General features: G+C 40.7%; 1 protein-coding gene across 1 annotated transcript in view; it reads left to right on the top strand.

The window, feature by feature from the left end:
* The window catches only part of LOC130169158 (carbohydrate sulfotransferase 8-like), a 166,538-nt gene extending 146,473 nt beyond the window's left edge, over positions 1-20,065 (top strand). The window contains exons 3-4 of the mRNA XM_056375676.1: positions 14,349-14,386; positions 15,841-20,065. Coding sequence (XP_056231651.1) covers positions 14,349-14,386; positions 15,841-16,992 — 1,190 coding nt within the window. The 3' untranslated portion in view covers positions 16,993-20,065. The remainder of the gene's footprint in view (positions 1-14,348; positions 14,387-15,840) is intronic.
* The last annotated feature ends 3,589 nt before the right edge of the window (positions 20,066-23,654 follow it).

The following is a 23,654-nucleotide window of genomic DNA, read 5'->3' as shown; positions in this document are numbered from 1 at the left end:
GGCCCAGCCATATACTAGGTCATGACCTAGTCTTATTTCTACTAGTGGAACTTCTGACTGTACGGAACTGGAACAGCTGCAGAAAATTCAAGGTGTATGCAGTAAGACATTGTTAAAAGAAGGCAGTGATGTTCCTCCGCTCCCAATAGGTGCTGACAGATATAAGATCTAAAAGATGGCTTTTTTATTGAGAGAAGTGTCGGTTGGCAGATCACTTGCAGACAAATTCAGAGAGGCCTTGGCCTCCATTAACTAACAAGCAAGGTGTCAGGAAAATGTTTGGCATTCTCTACCTGCAAATGAAGAGAGACTATGAGGATTTGTAAATTCATGCATCTCGTTGTGTCACAGTTTGACACTGGGGGATGTTTTCCTTGTTTCACTGCCTTTCTTTGAAAAACAGTTGTAAACAAAAACAAAAGCTCGTCTCAAGGTGTGTTCAGAAACAAACTTGACTGCTGGACTGCAAACAGCTAATAAACCTACAGTACAGATTAACAGAGGAGCTCCAGGTCTGTCTGTCATTTCCCTCCAGTCTCTCTCCTTTTCCCTCTCGTCTGTCAGATGTTGGACCTTTGAATGAAAATGTAGAAGTTAATAAAAAAATAAATGGGAAGTGATACTGGATACAACCATCAGGAAAAGCACAGGTGTACCCAATAACATTACTGATGACTCCATTTTGTTTCTCAGTAAGCAGCCATCATCACTGTCACTGTGCTCCTGTGACTATGACATGTCAAAATGTCTGCCATGATTAATTTTCTGAATAATGTCCAAGGATTTTTTGTTGTATGAACTATACTATTTGGTACTAATCCAAGGAAAATGATGACATGGAGTTTAAGGGGATTGCTTATATAACCAAGGAGTGAGCTGAACATCCAAAAAAGTGCAATTTGTTCAAAGAAAACATACAGTTCCATGTTTGTACTTAAGCAAACAAAGTTTCCAATAATAATTTAATAGTAGGAGTATTTGCTTTAAGTTAAATAAGTAATTAATTACGTATTTTCCCAACAAATAGTACCAAATTATGTGGATTCTTAGGAAAATAGACCCATAAAAACCATACAATACTGGGATTATGAAGCCATAACATTTTGGGTTAAAAATGGACTAGGAAATAATATTTTTTTCTTCATCGAAATGCAGAGTAACTAAATATAGATTTGCAATTAATCAGTTACTTAAAACCAGGTATGAAAACCTGCACACACACAGGGCCATCCTCTCCAAGCTCAGCAAGTGATCTATCTTCTCTATCTGTTTGAATGGTCTTAAAGGAGGCTTTGTTGCTGCTTATCAAACCCACAGTGCTTAACAAGCCATTACCGCAGCTATCAACAATCAACAAACCTGCCCACTACCAGGAGCCTGCAGGGCAAACTCTACCCTCAAGTGTGTACACAAAGACTGTGATGTGAAAGGCACACAAACATACCAACGCTCGCGTGCATTCACAACATTCACTTGCACCTGATCATAAAGCGCACACGCATACACACACGACAACACAAACGCACCTACTCACACATGCCAGCAGCAGCAGTGGGCGGTCCCCGGCGAGGCAGAAACACGCTAATGGATAATGACAGGGTTTGACAGCAGGAGAGTGAGCTGAGTCACTCTGGGCGCGCAGGCAATGAATAAAAGAACGGGAGTGCTGTCTGAATATCCTTCACTGACTGGATTTCCTTTGATACCATGCTATTCCTGCCAGTCTCCCTTGGTAATCCTGCTCATTACACTGCGCTGTCCCTCTATTCTGAGACTGGCAGCAGCAGTCATCCTCACTAGCTAGCCAGCACCCGCCGAAAGAGGATGTAACCGCCACTTGTATTGTCTCGTCTGTGTCTTGATGGTTACTGGTGCATTCAGCTTTTCACCGTGGACCTCTCTCACCATCACTGGCTGACTTACAAACACAAGCTATCATAATTGAATACGTCTCAGCATCACTTCAACATGGCAGCCTATGTTCTCCAAATTGTGTGAGAACCCCAGTGCTGCTGAAATTAATGTGACATTTGTTGAAGGATGAGGTTTTTTCTTTTTCCCCCTCTCTCTCTCTCTCTCTCTCTCTCTCTCTCTCTCTCTCTCTCTCTCATCTCTGCAGACATACAGGCTCTTGCTGTTTTGCTCATGTGTCATGTGCTAATAGGAAGATTCACTCTTTTCACATTGGAAGCTGTGAAACGATACTGTTCAGTGAAAGGAACCAATTAAAAAGTTCTTTGAAACCTGCCAGTCATATCATCTTAATGCTTTTTGATTTTGGTTGTGGTGCCGTTTGATAGGCGCACTTTCCGACAAAAAAAAAGATTACTCGCTGTTTCACTTTTTGCATCAGCTGATAACAGGGAGATTGGCTTTCAGGAAAACTCATCACTCTGTGAAAGCTGCCAGTCACATCCTCCTACTTTCTGTGGATGCATCTGCCCCACTGAGTTAGGTTCAATTTAAAACATCACAAACACCACAGTTTGGCCAAAATCATCATTTGTATTGCTCCAGCCTGTTCTCCCGACACAAATAGATCTGACAAAAGGTCAGATGTCTATTTTGTCTGATTAACCCACCACTGCTTTAGCTAGACAACTTGCGAAATCTATTCCAGGAATCTCTGACTTGCATTTTTTTTTTTTTTTTTTTACCCCACCCGCACCCCCCACCCCACTCCCCCATTCCAGTCGGATGTGTTAAATGTTGAGCTCTCCGTCAGTGTCACATTGACAAGTAAATGCTATTCCAATTATTCTGCATCCTCTCTGCTCGCTGTCAAATTACCAGCCCTGGGAGTGGAGCACGGCTCTCACTGCACCTCTCTGGCATTTTCCCTGACAGGGAGAAGAAAGGAGCCTGAGATAGCAGAGCGAGGGAGGGCTCGGGGCTCAATGAGCATTTTAAATGCTGAAGCCAGGTAATCAGACAGGCTCAGGCTGAGACCAGGAGAGAACTGTTGGGGATCGAAGACATTTCGCCACGGATGCTTTTCAGCTGATTTCCCAAGCAAGCGTGTCGTTTATGAATACCTGACCAGGTGCTTCACGTGTAATAAAAACGAGAAGCAAACTGAATAAGATAAAAAAAATTCTTGCAAACTGTCTCATGCTTCTTTAGTGGTTTATTACGCAATGTTTGGATCCCTGGACTCACAAATCAAATCTTTACAGTGCAAAACATCCAGAATCATTTAGTGATCAATAGCGGCAGATTTCTGTGAAACTTCTTCAACATAAAACCATACAATACAAAGGTCGAGAGAAACGGCATAAAAAAGTGTGAAATGTGTGAAATTGCAGAATTTAGCTGGAGACACATTTTCAATCAGTATCTGCCCCGGCATTGTTGCTGCTTTTTATTCAGCTGTTGGCTGATTCTTTTTTTTTTGGGGGGGGGGGGGGGGGGGTTTCTCTCCATAACAGGCAGAGCAGGGGGCTGGCAGGCAGCAGTATGTAAGCTGCAGCAAAAACAAGCTGTGTTTTTTAAATGACACCTCAGCTCTGGGGACCTTGGGGCAACAGCCACCTGACGTGTGTAAGAGTTATTTCAGGCATAAGGGAGTGTCAGTCAGTGCGACAGCCCTTTGCAGTATGCACACACACACAAACACACACACACACACACCTCTCATTAGCACAGAGCTGCAGAGAGGTTGAGTAAGTGCTGCTCTGTTCAGATGTTCACACACACTTCAGTGCCTGTCAGTGCCGAACCACACAGAGAACTGTGGGACAAGAGGCTTCTGTAAAAGTGTCTAAGAAGGAAACTTTTAGCGTCATTATTTCCATCGTTATCACCGTGCTGTGCCGAGGATAGGGAGGAACCTGCCACAGTCACAGGAGATGTAATGGTACTAAATTTTGTAGGCATATTGTTGTGTTTATTGTTGGAGGCTATTTTTTATTGTTTTGCTGGTTATCATGAACATAAGCTGGGGAGCAACACTGAGGGCACAGATGAGAGCAAGAGGAAATTATAGGTTGGCGAGTGGAGGCCAAAGGTGATGCGCCGCAGTGGAGGGGAGAGGAAAGATAAGACACTTGGGGAGGATGGAGTAAAGCACCAGCATCTGCAGGGGGGGTGGTGGTAATGGAGGGAATGTAGAGGAAAACAGAGGTGAGAGCTGAAAGCAGGAGAGTGCTCCAGGCTAATCAGGAGTCACTATGAAGGCCCGGGATGGGCCTGTGTGTGGGGTGGTTGGAGCTGAGAGGTGAGCTAGCAGGTGGGCTAAGAATGTATGCCTTAAAGACCACTGACAAAGAAATAAGTTGCTTGAAGGAGTGATCCCAGGTGCAGGACAGTCCTGTTCTTCCCAACTCGTAATTTGCTGATGACAGCTAACCAATCTGAGCTATTTACACTTCAGTGTCGATGAGGCTTAAGCTAGTTTTTAATCATCTATTTCTCTGAAATGGATTAGCTTTTCTAGGGAGCGTTATATGGCGTTTCTATTAGCATTATGTGTAAATCCAGGGGACTGTTCATACAGGATTAAAGCACCTTGTGATTTGAGTCAAATTACTGCTTAATGACCAGATTAACAAGGTTATGACCTAACCTGTATCCTGTATGTTGACCCTCACTAAACAAGCACAGCGACTAGAAAACCACTGAAAAATAATCCCCTGAAATGAAATAATAAACCACAGGAGAGACAACCTGCTACAGCTGCCAAAAATGTAACACATTACATGTTAACCTCAACCCAGAATTGCTTTGCTTTTAACAAAACATGAAAAAAATTAATTAAATAAAATACAGAAAAAAGGTCATTTGCTTTTTATGAAATTTTATGAAATATTAAAATTATATTATATGACCAGTCCTAATGAAAGTAATCTAGTTCAATTATGAGCAAAGCACCTAATATTGGCAGGGACTGTCTCCATATCTTCCTCCTATCGTTAGTAGTTTTGGTCGTATATCTTTATGTTTTGAATGTATTCTTGATGCAAAATTCTTACTTTTCAGAAATCAAAAATTTCTTCAAAATTTGTTTTATATTGGCCTTTTGTGACTGTGTCCAAACACAATAATAACCTTTATTCTCATTTTAAAAAATGTAATCAAATATAGGCAGAATTTCATTGGTTATATTTGGTTTCAGAGTCATTTTAATCTTCTCTCTTCATGTCCATGTGATGGACTGATATGAAAAGTGGGCAGAGGGTGAAAGCCGAAGCTGCTGATCTACCAGTGCGTCAAGGCGGTCCCCGAACCATTCACTTAGCATTCAGCCGCAGTCCCTGTGCTTTACTCACATGTCTGGACTCATCAGTCCCTGCTGTAATCAGTCGTGCTCTGACAGGAAAACAAGGGGTGTGTAAGAGAACGTGAAGCTAACTCAAATGCGAGGACAGGGTAAACAGTGACAGGGCCAATTCCAGTTCCCAATCTCACTGCAAATAGAGGTGAACAGGGGTGCACAGAGGCTTAACGAAGACATAGCAGCATCTGATCACAGCACCTCAGTGCGCTGCCAGTGCACCAACAGGTCATGATAAAAGGATTTGGCATTGACTTTAATCTAGAAGAAATGAAAAATTGTAGAAAAAAAAGACTTAAAAGAGGTCATCAAACAACTCATTTAATCCCCCCCCCCCCCCCCCCAAAAAAAAAGCCAGCACACAAATCCGTAAAGAAAAAGAAAATAATAAGAAAAAAAAAAGCACAGCACCAGAGGAGTGCAATTATATTTTTGAATTCCTTTATTTGAAGGGTACAATCAAAACCAGCATACCTTTTCCAATGGAAGCCATCAGGTCGCTCTCAAATCTAAGAAAAATATAGTGGATAATGAAAACTGGAGCACTGCTATAAGGATACACAGAGAAGGACACAATTCTCCTTCCCCTCTCAGCCAATTCCAGACCACAATGCCTTTTCAGTTGCTTTTAGCAAATAATATCATCTCCTTCTCATTTTTTGGAGATAATACTGATAAGATGTTTGTGTTTGCATCTAAAAGATATGATATTGATTGATTAAATTAGGTGGATTTTAATTTTCATCTGTTTGGCCTCAGTTAAATGTAGCCCTTACTTCAGCACCAGGAGCTGTCCATGATCCAGTCGTGTCCTCACCTTTCTTTAACTGTGTCCCAACCAGCTGAATAAGCAAGTTCTCACACCTTTTTGAGTTTTCATTCACTGTGTGTTTATTCATTTGCAATGTAACATGTATTGGGGATAAGGGGAATAAAGCTTATGCTGAAGCAGGCCCTCCTGTGTTTAATTGTCCTGTATTAGCAGGAGGCTGAAGAGGCAGTGGAGTGAGCAATCACGGCACAATCAGCTCGATAGCGCCATGTCACAATTTTAGCGACTTGTTTTAGTTTGAGAAATGGTTCCATATAACATGATTGGCTGGATGACTGTGTGGTACAGCAGGAAGATTTGTGGCTGCGCAGATGTTTTCTGATGACAGGATTTTTTTTTTTGTTGTTGTTGTAGACGTTGATGGTCTGCTGGTTGTAAATGAGGTCATTGTCTACGGTGATGCTAAGATATTGATGGTGGGAAAAATGGGTTTGCGGTGTGTGAAGATTGACAAGCATTTCCTTTGTTTCCGAGACCTCGAGGTGAAAAAAGGAAGGAAAGGAAGGAGAGATGCCCGGTATTGATTTTTTGACAGGCCACAACAAAGTTAATGAGGACTACAAGAATGTCTGTGGCATCTGCATATTTGCAGACAAAAGGTTGTGCTGTTCCCTAAACACACGGTTTACATCATAGAGGAACAGACTGAGAACACGGCCCTGTACTGTATGGATCCAGCTGACAAGTGGGAGAGGGGATTTGGTTCTGGTGGGGTTTCCTCATTCATTAGGTGCAGTAGAGTTTAATGCAGACCAGTTCCTTAATATTTGTGTAAGAGGAGTCTTAAAGTTTTTTAAAACTTGAAAACAATTTATTCTGAAGTCCAATCCAGTTTGGTCTTTTGTTTTCAAACATGTTGTTGTATGGGAAAACAAGATGGAGTGTCTCTTTACTTTAATAGCATGGATGTATTGATTATTAGATGGTAAATTCATAGGTTTTCATTGGGATTTAAATGGACAGTGTATCTTTTTGGTTATAACTAAGCAAGAAGTTTTGACTTCCAGTATAAGAGGAAATGTGAGGAAGAATTTTGTTTATTATCCCACATGTTTCGAGATTAGAGTCTGCATCCTTGTTCACAAAGCCATCTGTAAAGTTTATCAGTGCCGCAATTCTCATCACAGTGTGTTTGTTGTCTCTTCCCCTTGGAATAGTTGAACTCGGTGCTCGGGCTGCAGCTACATCAGAGCGCATCACTCCTCTCATGTCATCATCACCTCTGTTGAATCCTCTTCTTTTTCCAGCTGCGCCTGCGCGAGCTCCGGGAGCGCACACAGCAGCTCCGCCTGCAGATTTGGACTGTGTGAACTCACACAATTTCAGACTTCTAACGAGAAACCTTAACGAAAACTCCACTTACTGTGTGGCCTTTTGGTATCCCATTAACTATCCCGTGGGATTGGTTCACAGATGCAGTACTGCAGAGTGTGCTCTGCACCTAGGTCAAGAGCGCTGCAGCATCTAAATAAGATATGTGTCAATTAAAGCCTCCTGCACCTCATCACAGCCAGAATAATTCACTTAACCCCAGGCTCACAGCTGACAGGTAGCATTTGTTTACACATCCCTCCTCATGCAAGTTTCCAGGCCCCATCCTCTAAGTGGTATTAAAACAAGCCGCCTCCCATCACACCCCCGCATACAGCTCTCTGACGCTCTGTTTCCATGGAAATCTGCCCTAAGAAGTCTTTGCATTTCCTAACCTTGAAAATACCCCAAGCAGGATCGACTCCGAGAATAAATTGTTGTCAAAATGAATTGTCATAACAGTAATCAGTGCCACATTTGATACCCCCTTTCAGCAGCTTCTTATCTGTGTAGTTCATTAGTTCCTCTCCTGCTGCGTTCACTGCCCAGTGTAACCAGCATGAGAAAAGAATTTGCAGATTTGAGGACTTTATTGCTCTGCAGAGGCAGTTTCTTCTTTATCACTAAAAGCATTTTTTGGCATTTTTGCTCTATATGAGGGATTTTATACCTAAAGCACAGTACAGTATGTCCATTTAGAGGATAAAAGTCCAATTGCCTCAATTTTGTCATTTAATTAAACTATGATTCAGAGAGTCCTGTTTTTAAAAATCATCAGACGGTTCATTAAAAGTCATTAAAAGCTCTATAAGGAGGCTTCAGTGCTTTTAGATATATACCAATTTAAGATATAGCATACTTAACCCATTCATAAACTCATACGTAGGAGTGATTTGTAATGATGATCAAAGTGATGGTGCATGAGCGGAGCAGCTGCACTGCCTCAGAGCAGGAAAGCAAAGTGCTCTGAAAATAGTGCAAAGGTGTCAATGCAGCGCCACAGCCTCACATCATAAATAGTCTTTCACCGAGCTCAGTTTTTATCTCACTGAATGTTGATGTAGTCTTTGTATGCTTAGCCTGTGCTCTGCCAAAGACAATTATGAGCCAAAGCATGTGTTATTTATGGTGCATGGAAGGCTCACTGATTTAATGTGGCGGGGAATTGGAGGAAGAGTCCTCTTTTTCATTTTTTCTTTTCATTTGAATTTCAACTAACGAGGGAGCACACACTCGACGATTTACGTGTTTTCCCAACACTTGACCTTCATGTGGGGTCAAAGGTGGATATGTAGCCCATACATGGTGCTGCGAACATCATGTAATTTATAGATTTCACTAATAACTCCATCCTGGAGTGGGCCCTCTGAGGGGCAGTAAAAAGGAATTGTGCTGAGGAGGTCGGGGGAATGTCATGATTGGGTTTAGGAGGGGAGCTTGAGAGGCAGGTTAATACACACCGCTGGTTCGTAAGCCACTGTTTACAAAATTACATTGTTTTTTATCATTACCACCCATAATATTGCATTTTTTGTTCAAAGCCACAAGGTGGATACAGCTCTGATCTACGACATTGACAGGAATCAAATGGGACAAAAAAAATACTCCTCAGCTATAAATCTAAATCCTGTAATGACCCTGTGTTCAAAACAAACAACACACAGTGTAGACGAATATGGTGTAATTAGGACACAGAGCCAGGAACACAAATGTCAGATGAGTACAGAAGCTGTCACCACACAAAATGCAGCAATAATGAAACAGCTTTGTCGTCTTGCCTGAGAAGAAGACACTTCAGCTCTGATTCTTTATAACCTTTTCTCAGAGGCATTTCGTCTGATGCTAGCTGATTGCTCCACTTTGCTCCATCAGTGTATAGTCCAGTAACACGATGAGTACAGTGGGAATCCCACTGACTGAAGCGCACTTGAAAAACGGACTAAAACGATTCAATTGCCAGATATCTCAGCACCTGTAGAAGTCGCGTTTCCATTATTAACAACCCAACTCCCCTGCAGATATATGGTGATCACTCTGTGTTGGATAAGAAAAAAGAAAATACAGTAGCTTACCCAAAATAACATCTCTGATACAGCTGCACGTACATCTTGATGCAGCTACGATCAGAGAGAGAAGATAAAGATGTAGCTGACAGACTACATATGACTGTGTCAGCCACAGTGGACAGTGGACACCACTTCCTCCGCTGGCACTCAATGTTTGCATTGGTGGAGCACGGTTAAGAGCATGTAAAAGTAAGTAATACCACAATGCAACAAAAAAATTATCACTCCATTATAAGTCAAAGTCCTGCTGTTACTCAAAAAAAAGTTTGTATATTATAAAATATATATAGCTTTTATATGAAATCACCCAACTCTGCAGGTCCCCTCAGGTACGAGGTGGAAGCAACTCTATACATTTGGGTAGTTTGACGTTTTGCAGTGCTGATCGTATGTAATGTATATAAAATGTTAATCTGCAAAGTAAAGATTGTAACTGTCAGATAAGCCCCCAGACTTTTGAATGCCCTGCCCAAGGAGATCAGGCGAGTCGTTGCCCCAAAACACCACTTGTATAAAGCAGCTTTTAATTCTTGATTTCAGTGCTTTAATCTTTGGTTTCCACTTTTGGTTTTTACTTATTTTCTTTCTGTCTGCTTTATTGATTTCGTTGTTTTAGCGTGTATTTATCATTCTCCCTGTTATACTTGCCTTGCTAATTGACTCTTCGCCCCTCTTACTCTCTTTTATTGCTGTTTTGTTTTTATGTTACTCTGTTTTGAAAAGTGCTGTATGAATAAAGTTATTATCATTATTATTATTATCATTATTATTATTATAACAGAAACAGAAAGTACTTAAAGAAAGTGCAAGTCCCTCAAAACTGCACTTAAGTGACCATGAACTGCAACGTTCGAGTCTGAGAGACAGTTGTTCCGTCGCTCTCGACCTTGTTGCTTGTCATCATTCTACCATCTGTAATAAAGGTATAAAAAAGCAAAAACACATACTAAGCACTTAGTTGCTTTCCCCCACTGGGCATTGGAAGTAAGTCACGAGCTGCAGAATTGTCCAATATGGACAGAGTGTTTCATATTTAACAACTCAGATTAGTATGTGAAACTTTAATTAATCATTCTTAGAATACAATTAGTCCGTTGCATTAATCCCCTCTAATAATAAATCTTACCAATTGATTGAGTCTGGTTTGGCTTCATGGTTCCTTCTTCAGAAACAGTGGGATGAAGCTGTTTTCTCGGTGTCCTGCTTGTTTGTGTCATTTACAGCACACTAATTGGTTGGATTAAAGATGTGTTAGTGATTCATTCTCAGCCAAACCTGTGCTTTGAATTATGAACACATATAAGACAGTCTTAAACCGCCAAAGCCTTCTGTCATGAGCCGGTCCTCAGATGATAATGCGCGCAAAGTTTGGTCTTTAGAGATCCTTCGCACGCACGCCTTAAATTCCCAAATCACTGATTACTTACCTATCAACTCCTCTTCAGCTGCTCTCTCTGGCCCAGTCCTGGAGGAATTCAGGACCAACAGAAACACTGTTTTATCTCTTACCCCAACAAGTTAAAACATCAATGAACCAGAGCTTAAAGCCTAATACCTCTGTTCTCCAGCGTTTCTCCTCTGATAAAGCACACCAACATGCCAGAGCCCTGTATTCCCACACAGAGTCAAGTGGAGGAGGAGTGTGTGAGTGCAGAGTCAGAGACGTTATGAGTCCTATAAGGACTTTTGTGGAGTGTAGGTGTGGGTGGTATGTTGGGTAGCGAGAGGGGAGTGCAGCTGGTAGGGGTCACGGTGGCTCAGTGTGCTGAATGACTAATGAAAGGTTTACGGTGGCGCAGCATGACTGCCTAGTCTGAGTAGTGGGCTGGAGGAGGACATGCCTTGTCTGGCTTCTAGCACCCTCCTGGTCTGTCTCTGGTTAAAACTGAGCATTTAACAAGTTCTCCCAGAGCAAGGGGGCCACAATCCTTCACTTAACAAGCTCATTATTTCACATTGTTTTTGTCCTTTGCTCCTCCTCGGCGGTGGTGGCAGAGAAAAGGATGTTTGATGTGCGTCTCTGTTAGAGAGTTGTACAGGGGTCTTTGAGAGGAAGGGATGATAATGGATCCACTAATGATGTGGCCCGTGCTTATGTGGATCCTTGCAGTAATGTTGGGTCATCTGCATGAATATTCAGAGGCTTTGTCTGTGAGAGAATCGTGGATGCTCAAGGTTACTTCAGAGGGCAACAAAGGACAGGGCTCAAGTGTTTATTCTGCTTTTTTAAATCAGATTCAATCATCGGCAAAATTACAGCTAAAACACCCGGGAGCTGAAGCAAAAACTTATCTGAGGCCTTCTTTTCATCTGTGCTGTCAACAGTGGAGTTTATATTTGTATGAGTTTACTGGAAGCTTTTAGAGCTTCAAAACCAGAACCACCTGCATTTGACATTTAATGTCAGGTAATAAAAACAACTTCAGATTTATTGGGAGACTGTTTCCTTCCCATTACAGTATTCCCTATTGATACGTTTATCCTGAATCTCTCCATTAGTGCTGCAGAGCAATCCTTTTTTTTTTTTTTTTTTTTTGAATGCTACAGTAACAACTAATCATTATACAGTATAAACCTTTAATGCCTCTCAACCAACTTCCAAATTACACATCGGAAGAAACAGTTAGAGATTATTTACATCCATTACATTTAAATCATTTTTTTAACCTAGGTTTCTACTGTATCTACAGAATCTGTATGTTGAATTTCTCGGGTGAATTTCCTGCATCTCACAGGATGAAATCTCAGTCTTAACAATTTATCAGTGTCTCACTGCACAGCAGCAAAAATCAATAGCATAGTTATACTGAATGGAATTGACTGAGTGTGAAATTGCAATCAAATAGCAACTATTACCCTCAACTAAGTAGATACTACAGAGATAAATGATGTTTATAAATCCCACTGAAATTCAGTTTACATTGTTATATTACTTGTTTCAGTTATACTCTATCATGGAAAAATGTTTCTCTCATGAAATGTAATTTTGGCTCTCTGCTTGAGAGAATATTGCATTTTCACAGCCAGAATTCAAATCCTGTTTGTACCAGATATTTAAGACTAGATCTATCAAATCAAATCAAATCAAGACATGTCAGAGTCATTTTCAAAACAACTTTAACAAGACACCTTTGTCACAGAGTACTGAACAGGACAAGTGGGTGTGCTGTATGCGTAGTTCAAAGCCTTGGGCTTGAATCTAATTTCGTCATTCTGCTTTTCATTTTTTTCTTGTTTCTCAAAACCTTTCGCCTTGCAGAACAAAGGATAAATATAAAGGTCAAATATTCATGAACACAAATACATGTGTTGGTTCATACACTTTTTGTCAGTGGTTCAGCCGAGCAGCACAATACAGGGTTTCAAATTTTACTCCACTTCTAGGTGCGACACAGAATGGGAAGTTGTGACAGTATTGACATCAACAGCTGTGACAAACTTGTAACAACAGACCAGACAAAAGACCTCTTAGAAGGAACCAATTAAACCTTTTGGAGATTTCAATTACCACCTTGATAGGGTTTTCAAGATCAATAGCCGAGCGTGTATCTTGACAAGATGGTCAGCGCTACGAGGGGCTCGCGCTGCTCCATCAGTGTGGAGCAGGTGACACCGAAAGGCCGTTGCTATTGTTAGGTCTGGATGTGTTTCCCTGGCAATGGCATCTGTGCACGTTGTGATAAATATTCATGCGTTTCATATGCGCCATTGTAAACTGATAACAAAGATGCACATCCAACATGAGCCATCATTAGGGTTAGGAGATCAAATAGCACAGCGGCACCCAAACAAGATTAGAAAATGTCACACGCCACCTTCTTAGCCCATTCCTCTTCTTTTTACTCCTCCTCTTCCTCTTCCTCCAGCGTCTCGTTCAGAAGAATGAAGACAAGATTCAACACACAGAGCCAGACAGCAACACAGAGCTCTCCAGCGCATACTAATCTAAAACAACACAGTGTCTGGGCAACACATTTTATTCCCTCCCCACCGAGCTGTGTTAAGTGTGAGATAGGGCTCTACAGATCTCATCACTTAGGGAAGGTTGTGGCCTGCATCTACAGCCCCCCCCACCCGCACAGGTTCCTATCACTTCCACCCTCAAATTGGAAGTGACAGGCCACTCAGGCAGAGGTGTCCTCGCCCCCCCACCCCTCACCATCAGCAGCCATGTAGCCCCTCTCAGAGCTGTCAGCCTGATTACATATCAGCTGGATTGGGGGGGACCTGAGGAAAGGAGATGTCCAGCTGGAGACAGACCACTAAACATGTCGTCTGTCCTGCTGCCGCACATCTGCCAATACACATACCACCTGTCTCCGAGGCTGCCACAAATCCAGTCATGTCTCTATCACTCTCCTGCTGTCTTCTAGAAATTCAACAAACTGCACCTTCCTCTTCGTCTGTCTTCCCTCTGCGGTGCATGCTACATCTTTGTCAAACTTTCACTGCTTGTCTTTGCTGGCTCTTTTTTTTTTTCTTTCTTTCTTTTTCTTTCTTTCTCTCTGTCTCCCTCTCTCTCTCTCTCAAATTAAAACAAATAACTTGTTTTCCTCCCCTCCCTTTCTGGTCCCTTTCTTTCTTCCCCTATTTCATCCTCAATGCACAACTCATTTACCAACTTTTCATGCTTGTGGCAGCTCATTACACAGATAGAGCCACCAGTCTTCCCTCTGTGGACTAGCAGAGCAGTGGTGGTTTGCCGGGGATCAAACGTAGACGTGCTAAGCGATAGGAAGCATTAAATTATTGGAGCCCCTGATGCATCCAGAGGCACCTAACTCTCTTCCACAAGGACAAAAATACATGTTGTTTACTTACAGTAAGTGCTGATTTTCTTGTCTTCTTTCCTCTTCTCTCTCCCCAGGCGTGAAGCTTGGAAGCACTCCACGGCAGTCCAGAGAGGTACGTGTTTACTCCATTTCTCCCAAAACACAGATACACAGTTTGCTCCCACCTGTTATCTATTGCAAGAAAAAAAAAAAAGAAGTGATTCTCGGCCTTGTACCTCTCAGCGTGTCTGATAGCATCTGTGTAGAGAGGCTGACCTCACACTGTGCATTCAGCCAGTCAGACTTTACTGAGTAAACTGTCTCAGTTGAAGCAGGCCTAGGTTCCCCAGGGTGTGATCACACCTACATATTTCTTTTGTTCTGTTTTGTCTTATCATTGTTTTTTTCATTTACCAGATGATTTTTCTTTTTTTGCTAAAATCCATTATTCAAATAAATTGGTCTGTATTTATGAGCAAAAGTCATATGGATAACTTTTCTTACAGTAATAAGCCCATTAACTGGATAACATTAGCAGCTAACTATGATTATCTATCCCTTTGTACACACACAACTTTGTATTTTGAGGTCAGTTCCTGTATTTTCTGACAGTTATTTGCACAAAAACAAGTTTGAATAGAACTGTTCTCATGTCCCTGAGCAAAAAATGAAAGCTATGAGGTTTGAATAAACAATTACAGGGGTTTAAAATGGGTCCTAAATTACCATTACCAAAGGCATGCATGGGGGATTTGAATTGACACCAAGACAACCTATAAACTAGGTTTCTATGTCAGACACAGCAGCACTCACACTACAGCTCACCCCCACCCCCCCACCCCCTGGCTGACCCCTGCTTGCTCTCATCTCTGCCGTGATCATCGGCGCTGATGAGAGTCTTACATCAGCACAAACCCTGAAGAGCGTGATGTCTGGTGTATAGGTTGCTGTCCCGTGCTCGCCTTGCTCATTAAACAGACAGGGAGGAACCATTCCCTCCTTTTTTTTCCCCCTGCAGATGTCCCTGCAGATGAAAGAATATTTGGCCATTTAAGTCAGGAGGGGGATGAGCCGAGATTCATGACAGTATCATCACCTTGTCTGTTGTAAAATTAAAATTATACATCCAGTCCATTGGCTTTATGGTGCCATTACAGCATTTAATTGAAATAAAATGTCAGAATGCATGATAGCCGTGGGCATCATTTGATGGTAATCAGGCAGTAGATGATCCTAATTTAGATTCCCCATTAAGTGTTTATAAGACATTTATTTGATATTACCGCTCAGTTTATTGATAGGTCATGGGTGGCATTGGGCAGTTTCTGACATTTGCATCTAACAAAGTTAGACTTTTGTTTAAGGTGTAGTGAAACAGCACCATCAAGTGGCCAATTTGAGTACTGACGACAACATGTGGGGTGACGGGCTGTTTCTGACAGTAAAACTGATTCACCACCTTATTAGATAAAAGGTATAACATGTTCTTGCACATATGTCCACATGATCAGATGGAAATGTAGTTTGTTTGGTCTTAACACATGTCTGCTGCTGTCTAATACAACCTGTGTTGTCATTGTTTTATAGACTCTCTCTACTCAGGACAGAGAGAGAGGCAAATCTGACAATTACGTGGACCACCAGGTAGCAGAGGGCATCTTGTCCAGCCCGATCCCTCCAATGCAGTTCCCACACTTTGAGAAGAGTAGACAGACAGCCACCCCTGGGTCTCGGGAGCAGGACATAGGCTCCCTTCATGTCTCCAAAAGACACCGCAAACTTCTGAAAACAAGTCCCCCGATCAGTCACACCAACAATAATGTTTCCTCATCCTCTTCTCCCGCTTCATCCTCTGTTTCCTTGTCCTCCTCCTCCGCCTCAGGCTCTTTCTCCCCTGAGAGCTGGAAAAAGCTTTCTGATATCCTGGAAGCCCGCCGGCAACTGATGAAGGAGATGTGTGCTAAGTACAAAAGCAGCATCTCCAGGACCATCACACGTCATCACGTGAAACACCTCTTTGTGGAGGACAAGTATAAGTTGTTGTACTGCCAGGTGCCCAAAGCGGGTTGTTCCAACTGGAAGAGGACCCTGATGGTGCTGGCGGGCCAGGCCTCCAACACTCAGAGCATTAAACATGACACAGTCCACTACGGCCACCATCTCAAGAAGCTTGACAGTTTTGACCGACAGGGAATCATGCACCGATTGGAAACCTACACCAAAGTCATGTTTGTCCGAGAACCCTTGGAGAGGATGGTGTCGGCTTACAGGGACAAGTTTGAGAATCCAAACAACTACTACCACTCACTGTTTGGGAAACCCATCATCTCCAAGTACAGGGTGAATCCGTCCTGGACAGCCCTGAAGACAGGCAGTGGGGTCACATTCAAGGAGTTTGTCCAGTACCTTCTCGATGTCCACCGGCCCGTAGGAATGGACATCCACTGGGAGCAGGCGAACCAGCTCTGTAACCCTTGTCTCATAGACTACGACTTCATAGGCAAGTTTGAGAACATGGAAGAAGAGTCCAACTTTCTCCTGCGATGGACTGGGGCACCGCCCAACCTCACGCTGCCTAGTTTTAAAGATAGGAACCCAACTGACAAGAGGACCTCTATGCAGCTCACACAAAAATACTTCTCACAGGTCAGTACGCTGGAGAGACAGCGAGTCTATGACTTCTACTACATGGACTATCTGATGTTTAACTACTCCAAGCCTTTTAAAGATTTATATTGACTGACTCCTTTCAAGACTCTTGAACCACAGTTACATTCCACTACGTCTACATCTCTACCATGATAGTAATCTTAACATAAAGTAGCTCACTCACCTGCTCACATGGATCTTTGCAGAGCTCAGAGAGACCAAACTTCCTCTGACTTTTGCAAAAGCTTTTTATGAATTCATTTCTACCAGATAATCTTCATTTTTAGACAACTATGAGATGAAAAGGTTCATGTGATGTCACATTAAATACTCTAAATTGTCCTGAAAAGGTATTTATTCACTACTAGCACATGGTGAGTTTAGAATTTTAAAGATATAAATGTTATATTTCTAATGAAAATATAAAGTTTATCGTTGTTCAACAGGCTTTAAATTATGCTTAACTGTGAGTCAAATAACATTTGCAAATGTGTTTTATGGTTTAATTCAACATAGGTTCCAATCACACTCCTAAATTCAGATGTAATTTCAGTATATAGTATGTTATGTAAGCCCTTACCATGTAGCCTCCCACAACATACCACAACACGTGGTATGGATACTCTAATATAGGTTCTTCAGTTGATTGACCCCAAATGAGGATCACCAACCCTAGTCAGCCTCAACCACCCTGCTGCACTTTTAAAAACTTTTTGTCCTTTTGTTCTTTATTTGAAATATTTGCATTTACTATTTGACTTACAGCAAGTAAGGCATCAGTATACCTCTATGTATTAAAGCATACTAATACAGATATTTCATGTAAATCAATTTACTAAACATAAAGTGTAACAAAACGAAACAATATAAATAGTAGAAATCTTGAAAATGTGTCAAGTGCTGCCCACTTGGAAGCTGTGTGCACTTATTGTAGCATTTTTGTAATTCTAACTCTGTTGGTTAGGTTTGTGCTTTAGTCTAACACATACACTGCTGTAGGTTCCCCCATCACTAGAGGTATTTACTTGAATCGTTGAATACAGAACATCCAGGTGTTCGCAGGGTACAAAGTTGTTGCTGCCAGTATCTCTTAATGCCTGTTAATGTTGCACACTTACTAATCATTCAGTTCCTGTTGTGAGGATTGACAACCAAATTGCAAAAAAAGAAAAATCAGGCAAAAAAAACCCACAATATAAAAGCTATTGGACGTTTCATCAGGGATGAGAGAAGGAAGAGAGTGTACTCAAATGTCTCCATGTATCATACCAAACACCCCCTGAACAGCTATCACTTACAGATCTCACACTGTCAGTAACTCCATACCCTCTGTATGTATCACATCTCTTCTACTCCACTATATAGGCTTTTTTTCTGACACTACTGTGTACAATTGTATAATGGGCATTCAGATGACTATATATTTTTCTATGTATTTCTAAAATATATATATTCAGTGCTTCTTAGTGAAGGTATGTTTAATTTCCTTTTTGATGTCATTGATTGTTCTTTCAATAATACCAGTGTAGAGTGTCGTGTAACTGAAGAGTTTCTTTCCAAAACAAAATATCCACCAGCTAAAAACCCAGAGTCTCAAGAAACTTAAGTTGAGTGACAAAATTAGCACTACCATTTAAAGTGCAGAAGATAACTAAGTCTGACTGATGAACAGAAACCACTGGGTGCTTTGGTGGTAGTGAATGATTTTTTTTTTTCAAATCAAAATGGATATATAACATTTTGGAAAATAGCTCTTTAATTACTTATCCCTGTTCTGTTTGGTCTCTCAATAGAATAGTAGACCTTGTACAGATGAGCTGCATTCCACCTAGTTACTCATCCTGGCTAATGACATCTTTACCCATAGCTACTCCACTATGTGCGTCTGTGTGTGTGTGTGTGTGTGTGTATGTGTGTATGTGCGATACTGAATAAGCTGTTTAGATGTTTTACAATCTTTCTTTCCGCATCTTCTGGAAGACAATGCTAAAACATACACTTTGCAGGTATAGTATCCTGTTTGTAATGTTGGTAGACTTGTGTATTCCCAACACGCTACCCAGCTTTTTTCTTTAGTAAAACCCGATGCAGGTCAAACCGCAGAATAGTGTGCGCTGGAAAATGCACGGAGACGTGACTGGCAATTCTTAGATACTGATCATTGAAACTCAAACACTGAACACTGTTAAATTAGGCATCTATTACAACCCTTAATGAGATTAAACTTGTCTAAGATCCCATTAAATATGATTTAATAAGAGGTAAAAAGAAACACAACCATTCAGCAGATTAATTACAGTATGTACTGTAAATCTTCAAGACCTCAGCCAAGGTTTCTCCAAATGAGAGTTAAATTTAAATCTTCTTGGGTCACAGTTTAAGCTTTATGCACAGGGAGTGCAATGAAGAAATGATTAAATATGATGATTATGATGCCAAAATAACGAACAGAAATACCTTGAATCCACAGAATACTAGGTAAGATCTACACAAGGTAACACATCTAGCTACAATCAAAGTGGGTAACAGTATATTTTTTATAAGAACATGATGCAAAGATGAACTTGATCGATTGTGTTGCTGGTGGTATCCTATAAAGTAGCAGTCCCTATTCAGCGATACACTTTGCAGCTCACTGAAAATGTGTTTTATGTAACAAAATATTTCATATTATTTAAATCTATACACACTATACTCAACTTTTGAAGACTTTTAAGAATTTTGGTGGTATTACCCTTTCACAGTGATGGTAATTGTATGAACTTTTGTCAGTATAGTGTGTTGGCTTTTGCAATTCCAAAATCTAATCTTTGTTTAGGTTGTGGTCAGATTCTTTGTAGGTATAGCAAATATCTGCCCAGAACAGCTATTGCATTTTAATGAGTACGACTCTTGCAAATTCTCTGTCAGTCCCTGCACCCCCGGCTAATAAAGCTTTCTTGGAATGTGGGTGTATGGACAGATTTATCAAAAGCATAATTACAGTAACAAGTGAATGTATAACTGTTAAACGTTGGTGCAAAAGTGTATAAAACATGATCTTAAGCCCTTTGCCTTATTTTACACTGCCAATCAAATGGTGTATTTCAGGAAGACATTCTTCAGGTGGTTATTATTTCTGGCTGGTGAGTGTCTACTAATAAATTGTCTTTAGCATTTTCAACTTGTGTGCATTGTTTTTTTGTTTTTTGTTTTTCTTGCACTTGTGTCGTTTGTTTGTCTCAAGTCCGCTGTGGTTTCTGAACTTTGGAGAGAAGACTAATGAGCTCCAGGAGAATCAGCAGTGGAAGGCTTTGCTGTGAGTCATTGTTTGTCAGTATACTGTAAGTGTATTTGTGCTTTTTTTCTTTTATTATTCATTATGCTTTTGAATTCACTAAAACAATAATACTAAATGTCTACAACGCTGGGCTGTATTTAGGAACAGAAGTGCTTTGAGCTAAAGGCTAATGTCAGGTATGATGTCACTATATTTGTTCAGCTTGTTAGCATGCTAACACAAAGTACAGCAGAGGCTCATGGGAATACACTGGGCCTCATGCATGTACTCTTAATCTATCATTTCTCCTTCTGTCTCTTTGTTTTCTCTGTAAGGTTTGCTCATACAAATGTCCCAGATCAGATTCACAGAACTCTGGATCTCACTAGACAAGTTTGTGAAACATCACTTGTTTCAGCTGAATGCATTTCACCTGTTTTCATAGATGAAAACGACAAACACCAGGTGAATGGCAGCGGCCACGATGGAGCTGAAATGTGACGCTCCTCTGTACATCAAGTGTAAGTCAAACATGTTAAAAGAAAAGTAAAGAGAAAAAGGGATCACCAAAGATTCATCCTCTGGGGACCATGAATGTACAAAGGACTTGTGGGTGCTGAGATATTTGAGTCAGGACCAAAGTGGTGGACCAACTGACTGACATTACCATCCATAGAGCTGTAAGCATGGCTTAACACAAGAAGACTGATCCTGATCAACTAATGCACAACATGTGAGGAGACTACTGCAACGCAGTTCCTACACCTGTCCAGATTGTTTAACTAGCATTTAGTTTTATAAGAGCTTATTACTAAGCACAGACCTGATATGCATACATACAGTCTGCTCCTGTTAGCTGCTGAGTAGTTTCAGAGGATTTAATGTTGTAAAGGTTATACAAATATAAAGATACACAATGCAGGTTTATTTACAGAAAGAGATAACTCTAAAGCGCCACAAAAAAAAAAAAAAAAACATAAAAATCAGAGCTGAAATGATGGGTCAGTGGCAGTGAACTGCATACTGTTCATTCAGTCTCAGCCACTGGTGAATGAGTTTGTATCAATAGATAGATACAAACACAAGATAAATAGATGATGAGCACAGTTCCTAATGTTGGCAAGTCCAGTATTCAGAGTTTGTTCCAGGCCTAGAAAGAAGCCTGGTGTCTGTTCTGCTCTCAAAGAAAAAAAATCCTCTATCTTATGGTCTTACACTGTCGTGTGTCACCAGTCTTCTGTGTTCTGTGTTTGCCAGGAGGGCTTTTTAGAAACATTTTTGGTGCACCAGGCTCTTTCAGTCTGTTTCACCGACTTCTACTTCATGTAGCAGCTTCCATCATTTCCCAGTATAGCTTTTGAAAAAACCCTGAGAATAACTTCTTTCATCCAGTTATTGGTAACATGAGGGAGGAGAAAGAAGCAACAATCGTAACACAGTTTTCAAATTTTTTCAGTTTTGTTTATGTCAAGTCCTACAGTCACAACAAACGTAAGTGTTGGCCATTGCTCAACACAAATCTAGCAGCTGTGCAACGATGCAGTCGACTGAGGGTACTGTTGTTACTGGCTGCTCAGTGAGGGATTCTTCAGCGTATGATCACTTACAGCTCTAAAAAGACAGTTTAAAGTTCTTGGCAGGAATTTCCTTTTACTTTATTAGTTTACTTTGACTGGGCAGAGATCAATTCAAACTTAACTTTTACAAAAAGAAAATGTCACTAACCACGCATTTGTAGCTACATTCCAAAATTCCACCTGTTCTACCTGGTAGAAAGACTCCAGTTACACGCTCACAACAATAAGAGTTGATATGTGCACTAGAGAAATCTCTGTTCAATGTCAGTATCACATATAGAGACAAAAGAGTGCCAGGTATTTCCCTCAGTCTCATCTGATTCAGGTTGGTTTGCCAGATGTTCGACTTCCAACCAAAACAATTAGCTTAAATTGGCTGAGGAGTACACAGAGCTGCAGACTGAGCGGTTGATTTTCACTAGGATCAGCAGTACAAGCAACATTACAGGGAGATATCGAATAGTAAAACCTGAAGTAAAGCTTAATGGAGTTTATTTACTTTGATTATCTGTTAAATACATTAAACTACAACACAAGCAATATCAGTTCGACCAGCTGGGATCTCCATGAAGAGAACCATGTCTGCATAACGATGGACAATTTTACGTGCTTATAAGGCTGTAAGTTAAGCTGAAGTAGTTAAATAAAAATATGTCATTCATATCAGTTCATGCATCATCTAATTTCATTATGACATATTGGCCTGGCCTACAGGAAAGAACAGATTATGTTTAATCTATTTAATATTGTGTAAGTCATAATACAGAATGATTTATTGCTTGTGTTTGTTGAATAATACAGAAGATAAGGAAATAATCGCATATTAAACCACAATCGCAATTAGATTATTTTCCCAAATCATTCAGCCCTACTTCACTGCATCTCCTTTAAGCAGCTTTTTTATAAATTTTGCTTTTTCTACATAGACAACTCTAGAAGAATTGTTAAGTTCAGCATCAAACCTCATTCTTTTACTCACCAGGAGCTGTCTCCAGCCGTGGAAAGCAACCCTGTTGTTTTGTTTCTATTGTTTTCCTTCAACTGAGGTTAGCATGATAACCAGCTAGAATACCAGAATACTGAGTCACTGTAGTGTCCAGCTCTCTGCAAGACAGGTAAGTAAACTGCTGTTAATGCTAACGCTGATGAAGTAGCAATAGCAAAACTTACAAATAGCTTCTCTAGGAAACAAGTATTAACCTCAGAGGTATTTGATAAACATTTTTAGAACCAATGAAGCACAAGTCAGCAGAGTCAAGCAGGGCTACTCATCAGAGTCAACACTTTGCAGTTGCAGTATCTTTAAGCACTACAGATATTACTTCAGAAAATACATGTAACCCTGGTATGTGTAAACACAAGACAAGCAAGAGCACTGTAAAATAAATTATATTTATGTTAATAAATTACCATTTCACCTTTCACTACTTTAACCAGTGCTTCTACACTTTTTCACTTTTACACCAAAAACACAAATTTACAGTCAGATTATAATTACTGAAGGTAAGTATCTTCACATCACTTCACAGTTCCACACATTTGGAAATAACTGTCAACGCACAGTTTCATGTCTAGAAGTAAAACTTTTCATCTTGAGATCTAAGTGCTTTTCAATTTGGTGTTTTTGTTCTCCCATCATATACAGTCATGTAGTGCCTGTTCAGAATGAAAGGATTAGCTTCTGATTTCCATTCTGTGATTAGATCAGAGCAGGTACCGTATGGTGCCTGAATATATGCAGTAATTTGCATGATTGTCACACACACTACCTAGAATCAAAAAGGGGGAAAATCTGTCACAGCAGCATTTTTGTCATACGAGCATTTTGCCTTCCAAAATGACATTGTTTTAACAAAAACAAATAGCAGCCTTACTTCTTTCTTTTGTTGTTCTGCCGGTGCGTGCGTGTGTGTGTG

Source organism: Seriola aureovittata, chromosome 1, assembly GCF_021018895.1.
Source record: "Seriola aureovittata isolate HTS-2021-v1 ecotype China chromosome 1, ASM2101889v1, whole genome shotgun sequence".
Taxonomy (NCBI): Eukaryota; Metazoa; Chordata; class Actinopteri; order Carangiformes; family Carangidae; genus Seriola; species Seriola aureovittata.
The sequence above is the reverse complement of the archived record's forward strand: the minus strand, read 5'-3'. Positions and strand labels throughout refer to the sequence as shown.